The sequence below is a fragment of the Cinclus cinclus genome, chromosome 4 (assembly GCF_963662255.1).
Source record: "Cinclus cinclus chromosome 4, bCinCin1.1, whole genome shotgun sequence".
Lineage (NCBI taxonomy): Eukaryota > Metazoa > Chordata > Aves > Passeriformes > Cinclidae > Cinclus > Cinclus cinclus.
The window spans coordinates 28,544,640-28,559,725 of NC_085049.1; the positions used below are offsets into that span (position 1 = coordinate 28,544,640).

A 15,086-nucleotide genomic window follows, 5' to 3' on the forward strand; every position below is an offset into this window, starting at 1 on the left:
ATGTGCTGTGGTCTGCCTCCAGCAATTGCCTGTCCTTCTAACAAGTCTGATCCAGCATGTAGTGTCACTGGTGATGTCTATTTGTACTATAAAAAACCAAAGACCTTATGAATGGGCTTGTAACTTTTTTTTTTCCTACCTGCTGTCTCAGTACTTCCTTTTCTCCCTGGATTCACAACATGCCAGAAATCTGAGAGCTGCATTTCTCCTACTTTGCTCTTGGGCAGACATATCAGAACTTCCTACTTAATTGTATCTCTCTCTGAAGGGCTTTGTGCTGGTCCTCCCAAAACCCTGCATGTACAGAACTCCCTTTGGAGGGAAGCGTTTAGTGATCCTGAGCAAGTGTAAGGTTCTTAAAATCCACAGAGTAAATCTCAGAGTGGTAACAGAAGATTTGACAAGGAAAGCTTCCATATACAATTTTTGGCTTACTTTGGGAGGTCTTAATGGTACTCAAACAAAAAGTAATTAGGATTGTATTAGAATTCTAGCATTCCTAATATCATGTCCAGATTAAGAGTGTTCCCTGAACAAGTAGAGCCTGTATTATGTACTACAGGTAAATAAATACAGATAAATGCTCTCTGCCTGCCTATGATCAGCTTTTTAAAGGCAAAAATATTTCTTTCTTACCAAGCAAACTCGAAAGAAAAAGGAATCAAAGCAGTAAGCTAAACATGCACTCTGAAATTGCTTAGTCCAACATTTAGAGCATGTTGTTGTCAGCTTGCATTTTTAAAAACTCTGAACCAGCCAGCTGAGTTAGCTGAGCTGCTAACAGGCAGGTCAGAAACCACACCACAGTGGTGGTTACTATTCTTCCCTGCACAGAGATCTCAACAGCATTGATAAAATGATATGAACAGTTTAATATCCTGGCATGGTGTACAGGTGCTACCAGTTTTACAGGCACTGAAGAGGGTGTATGTCTTGGTTTTGAAACAGGAGGGGTAGATAACCAAGAAAATGTCTAAATTCAGGGTGGATATTTTTTTCTCAGCCAAGTGTTTCCAATGATGCATTTTACTGACAATCATGAACTCATTACTCTTAAAATCAGGGTGATGAGTTCTGTTTATAGCAGTTTGCATATGTAATCAGTTTCATGTTCTAATGCATCTTTCATTTTGCATGTTTTAACAGAGTAGATTTTGAATGCTCTTCATGGATTGTCACTGAAACAATGTCAAGTAATAGAGTATCAGCTTTGTCTTATCGGGACATTATTTCACATTCAAATATATTCAGACTTGTTCATTTTTCCATCCAACAATTCACCCCAGTAGTTCTAATGTTACTTTCCTGTGTTACATTAACTTTCTCTGGGGTTTAAAGCTTTAAATATTTATAGACTGTTGTAATGCCCAAATAATCACATTTCTCGTCCTCAATACCTCCTGCATGGTAATAACATCTACATTATAACAGAAATTAGGCCTTTTAAATTAATGTAAATAAATTAACAGAAATTAGTCCCTTAAGGAAGGTAAATCACAGTATAGTGATTGGCCTTCTTTTTGTTGGTTTTTGTTGGTTTTAATTGACATGATCTGTCATATGGAGTGTTACTTATCTGGTAGAGGGAGGGGATGCAAAGGATTCAGATCCAAGGAACAATAATAATTTTTCTGATGTGTCTAATAGCATCATTGATGTTTGAATTTTGGACAAAGAAACAAACATGCACCACAATTTTTGTACTGTTAGGAAGAAAGCTCATGCAGATGTAGAGCACAGAATTTACACAATCTCAGGCATTTGTGTGATTTGTGCCTCATGCTATCTTGGGCTGCTGCCAAAAGTGTAAGCTGCTCAGAGACTGTTTGTTTCCCCTGAGATTGAATATTCCCTGTAATGCAAGACGTTTTTAAAAAGTAATTTACTCACTGCGATATTAGAAGTCCTAATGAGTGGATCTGTATTTCTTTCTGGGTCTTTTCTGCTGGAAAACCCTGGCAAACCTTGTAATAACTGTTGCATAGTCTCTGTCACTTGTTTGTCAATCTAATTTTAGGTGTTTGATTTGGGGGACTTTTACTACTTTAAAATAGACCCAAATTATTTGCCTTTCTATGACCAGCATTGTTTTGAAGCTGAAGTGATGTACCTGTAAATCACATAATCACCAAGAGCCTGAACCTCCAGACACTTATTGCTGTGTGCAATGTAAAATCTCAATGTTCCTAGGAGTAAGTACTGCTTCCCAGCTGTAGTGTTTGCAGATTTGGGTGACAACAGTGCACGTTTGTGTGCCTGTCTGCAGCACACTGGAGAGGCTACTGATGGGGAGGGAGGAGGTGCTGGGAGTAAACAGCTTGTGATTCAGGTTCCAGGCACCCAGGGAAGTTAAGCACTGCATCCCAAAGTGGATGAACTACAGGGATTTATTCTGATTCATCCTAAAGTTTTAATAATTTGCCCTTTATATGGGCAGCACTCTAGAAAATCTGTCTACCTTATATTAGTGTAGCTGCAAGTTTTGCAGCCATGACTGCATCTAAACATACATGTTTCCTGAGGCTTTGTCCTACCTGCCTAAGGCAGTCAAAGGAGCTATCTGAGCAGAAAGACATTGCTCCTACTGTATCTCATAGTTTGTGATGTAAAACACACTTTCTTGTGTCTCCAGAAGGCAATATCTTTGCTTTTCAGCTATCAGTGGCAGTTCATAGCTCATGGACAAGAAGGGGAAGTTATTTTCAGAAAATAAGAATATTAAACAGAAATATTTTAAAAGACTGATGTTTCAGGATCAAAACAGAACAGTGATCGAAGCAGAACAGTGTTGGTATCAGAGGGAGATAAATTGAGCAAGCTGTTTTTCAGAGAAAGACATTAAAATTGAGGTGTCTCATATCCACCTCATATACACACACACATGTAATTGAAATACTTTTGAAAACATTTTGTCATATCTTAAAGGTAGTTGAACCATTAATTTCCATTCTGCTGTATTTGAGGCTACTTGGTGAGTTCTTATGTATCTCAGTTTGGAGAGGCTGATGTTTTGGGATGGATTCAGTCATTAACTGTTTGTGACATTAATTATTTGTAACTATTTGGACATGGCTGCCTACATTTGGGTAATACCACAGGCATGAAAAGCAAACAAAGAGCTTTTCCAGTTATTAAATACACTCAGATCACCTCTCCCTTCTCACCTGGAACCTTAGGATGCTCATCAACCTTCCAAGGTCCCTGAGAAACATGAATTAGATTCCTTGGGGAGTTTCACTTAAGACTGAGCACAGCAGAAGAGCTAGTGCTATCTGCAAGGCAGCTGCAGGTCCCTGATTCTCTTTCCAGCCTTGGACACAGATTTGAGCAACATGAGAGCTGCTGTGACCTGTGTCATCTGGCAGTGGCCCCCAAGAGCTTGTTTACCCTGGATAGTTTTTCATCGGATTATAATTACACCACTGAAACTACATGAGTGGGAAAACTTTGCAAGTGTGGAGCAGGGATCATTCAGGTACAGAACTTTGCCAGTTTTAATACCAGCGGTGCTTATGTTGTCAGTAAAGCCTTTCACTCCTGACAAAGCACTACAGTAGGCCATGCCTCAGCTGTGGGTTGCCAGCATGTGTTAAGTTCCAGTTCCAGCTTTGTGCCTCTGCTCCTGGTCCTGGCAGGCTGCAAGAGGAGCCAGCTGCCCAAGCTGGAAGTGAACAGCTCTGTAACATGTACAACTTGCCAATCACTCCACATACTGACTATTTGGCAGCGAGATAAGTGGTCTGAGGAGGTTATTCCAGGTTTTATTGCTCCTTTCAGCCAAATGATCACATGTTCCTTTGTCCCTTCAGGAATCCTGCCTTGCCAGGGGCTCCATTCTGCAAGGTGTTGAGCCGCACCTTGAGGGGTGAGTGCTCTCACTTTCCCCAGTGTCAATGGCCACAGAAAACACTCATCATCCTTCGGGAATATCCAACACCTTTCAGAAATGGCAAGCACCTTCCAGTACTGGATATGGCAGAAATGGCACCAGAGCAGACTAATGTTTTGCATTTGGACTAGACTATGCTTTTGAAGGACATGAGGAAGTTCATTATGCTGGATATGAGCCTGCTCCTGCTTTGACTTAAGTGAGTAGTATTTTATTTTTGTGCTTTGATGTAGGGATGAGCAGGACTGGACCTGCTGTGAGAGTGATTGATTTTCATCAGTTTGTGAGTGGTGAGCAGAGAGCAGGTCAGGCTGACTGCTGCACATCAGTCAGTCAGCTTGCAGGTTTGATGCTGCAAACCTAGCATCACCATCTTTTCCACACTTCCCTCCACCCACCTCCATCAAACAGCTCCTCTTCATTAAAGCAGTGCCCCTGCTTCTGTGCTTGCTTTAGAAGTGTTATGACACTGCTGTGAAGCACAGAATTCCCTAAAGCCTCAGAGAAATAAAAGATGAAGCATCCTGAGCAATTGACTAAAGACACAAAAAGGAAGAACATGACGCTGATTTCAGCAAATATCTCTGCTTCCACAACACTTACTCACTGTTTGACTACTCCATAAACTAGTTATATAAGGAAACATCACAAGAATGGCCATGAAGATGAAGAAGAAAGAAGTGAGCCATGTTTTTCCTCTGCTCCCAGTAGGACAGACATTGAATTTGGTCACAGCATCTGCTATTATGGCTACATATAGTTTGAAATACACACGAGCATGAACAATAACTGAATCTCATCTCTGATAAAATTCAGCATTTGAGTTATTTTAAATGTTATTCTATCATGTTCTTGTTGTTCAAATTTATCTGAATGGATTATGTCTGGAGAATGTACATAGATAAATATGGTAATAATAAATACAATGATTGATTAGCTACCATCAACAGGGAGCCAGCAGCACAGCCTACAATGAAATCTAGACTAAAATTGGTTTGCTAATATAGTGGAAAGTTGTGCTTTGTTCCTTCAAAAGCACAGGTAACTGACCAGTGATACATCCCTCTGCTGGTTCTCTCACTGGTTTACTTTCTCATGCTTGGAATCAATTTGTTAATGTAGCTCAAGAGACTAACGAAAAAAAAAAAGAAAGAAAAACAGTTGTGTTTTCTATTCTAGTAGCTAGAATGGGGGTGGATGGGTGGGTGAAAGGGAAACGTGTGTTTCAATCTGATGAAGAAGCACATGCTCTGCTCCAGTTTTATGGTGCAGGGTTCTTGATATTTTCTCAGGCGATAAATAAGAAATGTCACGTAATTCATCGTTCCTGGATTCTTCTTATACAGTCTCTGCCTCTTTCACTAGTCCTTCAGCTACAGCTTAGGCTTTTCTCAGGTATTTTGGCTGTAGTGTGGGCCTGTCTTCCTGCAGAACTTGCAGACTCTGTAAGCCAGGACAGCATAAAGAGGGTTGTTTGGTTTAAAGTCCTGTAAGACTTGTAGCTCTTCCTCTTTCCAATTCCCATGATTCCTGCTTGTGGAGAGAGCACCCAGGTTCAGAGTTTGGGCAAGACTCACCATCCAACCCCATCTGATGGACCACCTACTACACAGCCTGAAGAGTTAAACTGCCTATAGGTCCTAGAGATGGTTACAGTGATTTCTTAGCCAGCCCAACTTCCAGAGCTACTGGCAAGTACAAAACCTCACTTAAAGTAAAAGAAATGAAAGGTTTTAGTTTAAGTTTCCAATTAACTTTGACTTGCTAGGGGAAAAAAACAAAGCAAAACAGAGTATCTGGCAAGTTAAACTGTCTCATTTCTCAAGCATGAGGTCTTGAAATATTTTATTTCACTTACTTTCAGCTTTAAGAAACGAGTGAACACTGTGGCAGAGGCCTAGATTTAAGAAATGTCAAGGAAAAAGAAGAAACTGTGGTAGAAAATCTTGTATTGTTGCTGCTTTAATATGGCACTGTAGCTGCAATCTAGTAATGGGCAATAAAACTGAGATGAGGAGTTTGCTTTGAAGAGCAGTTAGGTTATGGAATAAAATCACATGCATCAAAATTATGGCATAGTCTTCTGTATTGCATAATGTATTGCATAAGAGAAAATAGAGAATGGCTGCTTCCCATTAAGACTGTCACATGGACAGGTCATGGATGCCAACAATGGATGAAATTTCACCGGAGAAAGCAAAACTGAAAAAAAAAAAAATATTCAGTCAACTTCAAAATCACACTTCATTCAAAGTAATTTTCTAAACTATTATTGTTCCAACCCAGATGATTGTAACTATAAAAGGCTTGAAAGAAAGATATTTTTACGATGTCAAGTGTAATCCCTTTGGATTCAATCAAAAGATTGTTTTAGTCTCTTTGCCTGTAATTTCTCAAGTGTAGTCGGGCTCCTTCTTTCTGTGGATTTTTCTTACAGCAAAAGGTAAAAATATATTTTTAATTGGTTGAGGAGCTCTGGCACTGAAACTGTTTTAATTAATTGTTTCTAAACATAGAATACATATAGAATTTACTTCAGGCTTATTAAATCTTGCTGCAACACTGAAATTTTCCATTTAGCCTAAACAGAGTTGCAAAGATTAAAAGAAATAAAATTGAAGGGAAAGCAAGCCCACACTCTTTATTACATTCATCTTTTTTTAGAATGACAAAATTAAATCAACACCCACATAAAATATAATTGCCAATATCATACCACTTCTTTTTTCAGAGCCAAAGAAGACAAAAATCCATCATTCCCACCTCCAGGTCAGCTGCTTGGCTCTTTTTTCCTGCCAAGATGATTGCTCTGCCTACCTCTGCCCAGAAGAGGAGCCAGTGAGAGGAGCCGGGTGTTCAACCTCCCTGAATTTCAAGTGCGCCTAGGAATGTGCTGGATCAGACACCGGGGAGGTGCCTTTTTACATAATTACCACAGTTTTTTAGTCGAAGACCGCCTCGGGCCCCCTGTGGCTATGCTGCAGTCTCTTTTGCAAAGCTTCTTCTTAATTAACCGAGGGAAAATATATTTAAGGAGAATGGGAGAAGGGGCTGCGGGAGAGGTCTGCTGTGCGCCCCGTTGGCAGCTCCTGCTGGACCCTGCTACTGTGTCCTACCGCTCTTAACAGTATAAACAGCATGGATACACCTGCTGCTGCTGCTACAAATGAATTGTCTTCCTGCTGCCCAGAGACATCCACAAATACTTGCAGTCACGCTGAGCGCTGCTCGCCATCAGCGGAGCTGCTGGTCCTGGCAGTGCAGCAGGGATGAGGCAGATTGAATTATGAGTTAATCAGTTTCCATCCAGCCACTCCGCTGCTAATCAAATTAGCCTGTTCAGCTCAGCATTGGTTTGGAGCGTGTCTACTCTTGGTGCCAATGCAGTTCAAGGGGCACCCTGACGAATACACAAACTAAATCCATGTTTTCAGTGAAGGCAAGCCCTAGAAGACTTAAGCCAAGCAGAAATGTTTACCGTAGAATTGTACAACAAAACACTTGTTTCTTTGTGAAGATCATACCATTATTTTGTTTGTTGTTACAAAAGCTAAAATGTAAGACAGAAGGATGAATGGAAAACAGCAGTATGCTGATTACCGTGTCAAATTTTATTTGTGAGGAACACAAACATGTGAGAATTGCCCAGGTTGATGATTTGTGTCTGGGAGCTGTGGAGCTCTGAAAGAGCTACTTGTGCTACTTTTTGCAGAAGGAGTTAAGGCCTCACATCAGCACAACTTCCTCTAAACTGCTGGTTTAAAAGTAACTTTAATAACAGTATTTAAGACAACAGTGTGTTTTCTGGGAAGATATTACTTGATCAGGGAATTTTCTCAATTTTCTTTTTCTTCCTCAATGAAATTTTTGCTTCGTAGTTGCCTGAAAGTCATGGTACAGAATCATTTACTCCTTCTTCAGTACATTCCCGTTGACTTCAAAAGACTGCTGTCGTAAGAAGGAAAGTGCTTGGTTTTGGTTTATTGATACAAAAGAGGAACATGATATAAATAATTTAGATGACTCGTCTCTGCCAAAGCCTTGTTAACCTGAAAGTTCCCAAATCATGTCAGGGTTCACGTGGGCTCTGACTGCTCTACAGCCTGGGTTCAGCTTCAGCAGCCACAACCATGACTGAAGTGTCCACAAGATAACACTCGTGTTAAGGGCAGAGGCTGCAAATTCTCTTTCTTTTGATTAATGACATTTATAGAGCAGTTAATTACATTTCCGATTGCTTGGCCACTTAGTGCCTCTTCAAATGGCCTAAATGGAGGAAAAACCCAAACCACCACTTGTTCATACAGTACTCAGCTACACGGAGCCATTGTTGCCCATGATTTTAAATAATTTTAGAGGCTGTTTAAAAACATGACCTCATTGCTGTCTACAATTTCTTCACGAGGGGAAGAGAAGCGGCAGGCACTGATCTCTATCTGGTGACCTGTGACAGGATTTGAGGGAATGGCCTGGAGTGGGGGAAATTTAGGTTGGATATCAGGAAAAGGTTTTTCCCCCAGAGAGTGGTTGGGCACTGGAACAGAGCTCAGGAAGTGTTCGGAGAGCACTCTCGAGCACACGATGTGACTCTTGGGGTGTCCTGTGCAGGGCCAGGAGCTGGACTCGATGATCCCTGGGGGTCTTTTCCAGCTCAGGATATTCTGTGAAATATATTTATCAACTTATAGACAGTATCTAAATAAATACATGCATTCCAAATATTTAACGCGTGGGTATAACACAGGACTTGAAAAAAGGAGCACTGCAAACCTTTTGACTGGCCGGGCGGGTGGAGGGAGGCCGCGCGGGACGAGCATCCCCACAGCACATGGGTCCCCTGACCCTGGGCGCACTCCGGGATCCTCCTTCGTCGCTCTCTTCCCTCCCTTCCTCCCATTCCGGGGGAATTCATGGGACGGGTGGCACCCCGGTGCGACTCGGCCGCCGGAAACTACCGCTCCCATGGTGCCCCGCGCGCGCCGGGAGCGGCCACCGCCCATCGGCGGCGGGGGGGAGGGGACGATGCGCGGCCCGGGCTCGGGCGGGGCGTGGCCGGCGGCACGGCCCCTCCTTCCCCCCCCCCCCCCCCCGGACCGTGTGTCGGTTCGGGCTCCCGCCGTCGCCATTTAGCGCCGAGGCGTCGCCGGGCGGCCGCGCTCGGTCCTGGCCGCCGGGCGCCACCCGGACGCGCCTTGGCGGTGGCCCGGGGGAGCAGCGGCTGTGGGCCGAGGGAGCAGTAGCAGGAGAAGAAGAAGAAGAGGAGGGTTTCCGGCTCCGCGCGAGGCGGCCGCGGCTGTTGGAGAGAGCGCGGCCCGGCCGCGCGGGCGGTGGCTACGCCTGCCGGGCGGTGGAGAGGCCGCGGCCGCCATGGGCGCCCCGGTGAGGCGGGGCTGAGCCCCCCGGACCCCTTTCCCTGCCCTGGGCCTGCCCGGGCCTCTGCTGCTCGGAGCGAGTGACTGAGCGCAGCGGCTTTCTTGGCGTGCGGGCCTGCGCTCCGCTCCCTCCTCGCGTCCCGGCCCCTTCCCTTCCCCTCCCCGGCCCGGCCCCGCTCGCTCTCTATCGCCGGCAGTAACTGCAGCGGCGAAGCAACGGCGTCTCCCCGCTCGGGGGCCTCCCTGGTCCTCGGGCTTTCTCTTCTCTCGCTGTGCCCCACTCCGAGTCGGCGCTCCCGGTGCTCCATGTCGGCCCCGCTGCCCGGCTCCCCGCTGCAGGATGGATGCAGACGCTGACCGGGGATCCACCCCGCCGGCCCAGCCTCCCAGCTCCGCCGCGAGGAGCCCTTGGGACCCTCCTCTGTTGCAGCTGCAACGGCAGCCGCGGCCGAGCGCGCTCCCCGCTCAGTGACCGGCCCTTCTCTCGCCTCCCGCCGCCGCCTCGCCACAGCCGCGCTCCCCCGCGTCACCATGTCGGGGGACGCCGCCGGCAGCGGCCCCCCGAGCCCGCGCTTCCTGGTGCCGCCTCCGCCGCCGCCCAAGAATGGTTCCAGCTCGGACAGCTCCGTCGGGGATAAGCTGGGAGCCGCCGAGCACGGAGCCTCGGGCGCCGGTGGAGCGGGCGGCGGACCGGGGAACGGAGGCCGCAGTGAGGAGTACCGGCGCCGGCGCCACACCATGGACAAGGACAGCCGAGGGGCGGCAGCCACTGAGCACCGCTTCTTCCGCCGGAGCGTAATCTGCGACTCCAACGCCACGGCCTTGGAACTGCCCAGCTTACAGCCTGCAGCGCCCTCGGCCCCTGTCTCGGGAGGCAGCGCGGCTCCCTCGGTGTTCCCTCCCGAGGGTGCCGGCCGGACCCCTTACGCTCCTGTCACCGTCGTCGAGGCCGACTCGCGGCCGCCGCCGTCCGCCCCGCTCCCCCTGGAAGGACAGACGGCTGAGGAGCCCCCAGCCGCCAAGGATGCCGCCCCGCTGCTGCCCAAGGAGGAGGAGGGAGATGAGGCAACTGCGCTACCCCCTACCAGTGCCGCTGGCAGCCTGTCAGCTGCCAGCCGAGAATTTGAGGAGCGGAGAACGCAGCAGGAAGACATCGAAGAGCTTGAGACCAAGGCAGTGGGCATCTCCCCGGATGGCCGCTTCCTGAAGTTTGACATCGAGATTGGAAGAGGCTCTTTCAAAACTGTATATAAAGGACTGGATACTGAAACCACTGTGGAAGTTGCCTGGTGCGAGCTGCAGGTAAAATAAATAAATAAAAAATGTGAATTATCACAGCACAGTCACTCTCCCAGGTGCTAGTCATTGTGCTTGAAGGGGGTAAAACCCATCAGCTCGAGGTCTGCTTAATTCGTAAGGAACTGCAGACCTTACCTGAGGCAGTCCTTTGGAAGAAGGGTGCATCCTTTCTGTGGAGTCGGTTTTCCTTTTAATTATTTTAAATACTGTGCTTTCTGAAGAGTCTTTTAGCTTTATCATCACAAAACGTGCTACAGTTCTGTTCTGTATAATGTCTTGCCTCCAAAAGGTAGCTTGGAGGATTGTAAAATCGCTTGTGTGCAGCTTCAGAGAGGGTGAGGAAAGGTGTGTAAGTGAATGTCGACTTGAGCTACCCTTAACGTTTCAGAATTTGTTTAGGTGTTTTTTCTTAGGAAAAAGTGTGAAAACGTTATTTTCACAGACATTTCATAGGTAGTGGCAGTGTATTCTTGTGGGATAGATAACTCTAGAATATACATAAATCATGTAGTGTATCACACCGTTTAGTTCTGCAAAGCTGTATTTTTCATTCCAACTTCCAGGGTTCATACTTGTTAACAGGGACAGGGAAAGAAATTTATTTTCTTTCTGGAGCTTTAGAAAACGACCTAAAGTTTAGCCTTTCTAGATGACTGGTGGATTAAACTGGACTAAAACGCTGCTCTTCTGACAAGTTTCTAGGCCGAGTAGAGTCGGAGTTCTGTAGGACCCCAGTGTAAGGATGGCAAGAACACCCTTAGTTCGGTGTGAGTCAGAGCTTGTATAACAGACAAAAGTTGCTGTGCAACAACCTGAAAAGAAGTGGGAAGAGCTTGGAGTACCAGGAACAAATACCTGGTGTGCTGGATTGTTTTCAAAAGCCTCAGAGTTAAGTTAAAAATTTTAGTGTTTGTTTTTTAGTGTTGGGTTTTGGTGTAATTCGTAGAAGGGCTCATGTAGTATGTCTTTATTATTGTTTGTGTTCCCATCCAGTTTAGGGCAGACAAAAGAGCTTTGGGTGAAAATCCCAAAACTCTTTGTAGGGTTTTTAAGCAGTTAGTGGCTCACTAATGATTGATTGCAGTGACTGCACCAGAACTTTCTGAAAAGCCCTTGTATATCTGTTCCAGTCAAGCTGAGGGAATTCTTTAAAAGATTCCTCTGTTTGTATCCATATTTGCTTTTGGGTGGTTGCTCAAGCATTCTACCAGTATCTTGGTTCATTATGTTATTGCCATTATTCTTTCTGTGCTTACTAACTGTGGAAGAAAGCTTCCAGTTTTCTTTGTGGTCCTTCAGCATGCTGTGCTTCTCTAAGCTAGCTACATGCTGTGGTTGTCTGTTTCAGCATTGATTTTAAATTAAAAGTGAAATGATCAAGTGTTGAGCTCTGCTGATGCTTTACTTGTTCAATTTGAACTGTGAGGAGATTAATAACCACTCAAAATGATACGACTTTTATTTGAAAATTTTATTCTTTTCAATTTTTGAGTTCTGTGACTTTAATCTCTGAAGACAGTTTTAATCTTCACACTTGTTGATCAGAAGCTAATGTCTGCTTGGCATCAGTTGCTTTTCACTAATGTTGCTTCTTGAAGTGTCTTCATCATCTTCAGTACCACGTGGACATACTGTCTGAGGAAGCACCACCTTCGAAGGAATTTAATAAAGCAGCTCATTTTTAAAGGGCGTGTTGCTGGCCTTTCAGTTGATTGGTGAATTTCATGAGTAGTATTAAAATTTACCAGTTGCAAAAAGCATAAATGAAAATATTTGCAAGGGGGAAGTACTTGATGTATTGCTCAGAGGGGAACTGCATTGCAGGAGTGCCTTGTGGGTGAAGTTAAACCTCATTCCAAAGGCTATTTTTCCTCTCAGTAGACAGTACAAAGTGACAAGTTTGAAACAGGACTGTATGTTTTATAGCTGTTGAAAATATTTGCTGTTGGAGCTAGAGTCTCCAGCTAGTAGAATATTTTAAGATTAAGTCCTGTTGTTCATGATGAGAAAGAAAAGAACTTGGTATTTATTGGGATGGTGGGTATATCCTCATATACAAGAAAATGTAATTGCTGATGGGTTGATATTTGTTATGAATGATTGGTGAACCTTCAAAGCATAATTATTTTATTAGGGAACTGTGAATGATTTTTTTTTCCATGCTGTGTTACAGTAACCATAACTAACTGACTGTTACTTTTAATTATCTTGAAATAATGTTCCTGAGCAATAGCAGTTTTTCCTCTAGCAAGTGTAGACATCTGAAGTGTCCCACCTCCCTAGAGTCGTCTAAACACCAATACTGGGGATTTTGTCTTGGTGTCTGGCAGAATGACTTTTTAATTTTGAATAATGCAACTATGCCTAATTTTTATGTATGTGCTCTGTATCAGTGAAGATCAGAACCTGAGACTATGACTATGCTTCCTTTCAAAGGAAGTTTAGATGCTGTTTATGAAATGCAGCTTGTGTTTCCAAGTTAGTGAAACTGCGGAGGATATTGCTCACCTCCTCAAGGCTCTTGAATTGCCTTGTAATTAAATTGCCCCTTCTGCTTGATAAATTGAACTGTGGAGGAAGTAGACAAGGGAAGAGCTGAAATTCACTGGGTGAGCTACTGATATTCTTAGTATCTCCAGCAAGCTAAGGTCCTGGCCAAGACTTTTTTTTTTTTCTGGATCTGTGGAAGATGAGTCAAATTTGTTGAATGTAATAAAAACCCAACACAAGTGTGACTGATGGACTATCCTAGTTTGACCTAGTTTGACTTTTTGACCATATGAAGCAAATTGTAACTGAACCTACTTTAAAATATTATGTACGGGTGTTTAAATGTGAAATACCTGCCCCACTGTGAATGTAGTGGAGCTGTGAAGAGCTCAGCACCTATTGCTTCTAGCTAGTGCTCAGCTTCAGTTGCTGCAAGGAAATCGTTAGTGTAGTGTTGGCCTTCAAACACTTTTATTCCCTTTGTATTCATCTCGGCTCTAGTTATACTGAGTCAAGTGTGCCTCCTGCTGTTGTCATTAGCACATCTCATAAATGGACTGAAATACTAGTTAGGGTTACTAATTAAAGGGTTTTTAAGTAGGTAGATGTTGACAAAAGTGGTCTTTCTAAATTATGTTTGAGCAGTGAGTTTGTCACCTCTGTACAGTTCAGGTAAAGTTGTGGCTAAAGTGTGATCCCTTCTCTTGATGCTTCAAGTTTTCAAAGTAGTACTCATATGCCAGCAGTAGCAAGTCACTTAGTTGGCTACAAAAGCCAAATCTTAGTGCTATTGTGTCATCACTCTGAATCTCTGTGTGAGTGGTTTTAAATCAGGACTGTAATTTAACAGCTGATTTACAGAACAGTACAGATTGGTGCCATCACTTGCTGGACTGCAAAATCTTCTATCTACAATTATTGCTCTGGGTTATTCAAATTAGTAACTTTTCAAATAGGAACGTGCTTGATGATGTGGAGGTAACTTGGACTCTTTTGAACTCTGAGGCATTTGAAGACTTCATTTGGGCAGGATGTTGTCTTAAAGGAAGCATGATCTATGAACTGTTATTATGAAGGTATTTGCATTGGCTGCAAACACACTCCTGGTAAACGGTGTGCACTGGAGAACAGCACTGCATGTCTGGTGTGAGCTGTATCCCTCCTGTCCCCTGTGTTCTCTTGACAGAAAGGGTGGCTGAGCAGTCAGCACCCACAATTCATGAATGCACCTTCTTGCTGGTAAATTGCTTTGCCATTCTTACTCTGGCTTCAGTGTGGTGTCAGGTTATTCTGCTTAACACAGAGCTGCTGAAGGATTAAAAAGGAACTGGAGGGCTCTCTCCAAGCAACATGGAGTCTCCAGGGGTAAGAAATGAGTTGGACAGGTGGAAGTGCTGCATGAAGTTTGTTGTACTCATTAGTGCTTTGAGGGAAAGCTGACTGTGAATTTGGTTACCTTGAGTTATAAATCATCTGAGTAATAAATTGGTGTAGGTTACACATGTACAGTTCTCTAGCAGATGTCTAACTACAAACCAAGTGTAGTGTACAAATATTCCAGCTTACAAATGGATTTTTCTTACATAGGAAATAGCAATGAAAAGCCAGCTGGGAACAAGCATAATGCCGAACTGGATGTGAACCATGAGATTCACAGTGCACTTTGGTAAAAGTGATAATGCAACTGACACTTTGTAGCAGGAAACAGTGAGCTACTTAATAATATTTCCATCTGTCAGAATTTTTCTGATTCTAGTAATGTTAAAACTCACAGTGCAGGAAGTAGCTTGGATGTGATGTATGGCTTCACTTCTAGTGACACTTCAGATTTAAGGATGCCTATCTTTATCTTGTAATCTTAAAGCTGTATTTAGTGGTGATTTTTAGGTCAACAGACAACAATGGAATGCAGTTTCTGTACTCTGGAGTATGGACTCCACTGCAGACTTACCATGATAAATATCAGCTTGCTGAAGTCAATGTATAATTCTTTAAATCCTCTATTCTTTCTGGACTGGCAGATCTGAGAATGTTTC

General features: G+C 44.1%; 1 protein-coding gene across 1 annotated transcript in view; it reads left to right on the plus strand.

Moving 5' to 3' along the window:
• Positions 1-9,602: 9,602 nt before the first annotated feature.
• Positions 9,603-15,086, plus strand: part of WNK1 (WNK lysine deficient protein kinase 1) — a 98,349-nt gene continuing 92,865 nt past the window's right edge. Inside the window, exon 1 of the mRNA XM_062491884.1 lies at positions 9,603-10,563. Within this exon, the coding sequence (XP_062347868.1) occupies positions 9,793-10,563 (771 nt within the window). The 5' untranslated portion in view covers positions 9,603-9,792. The remainder of the gene's footprint in view (positions 10,564-15,086) is intronic.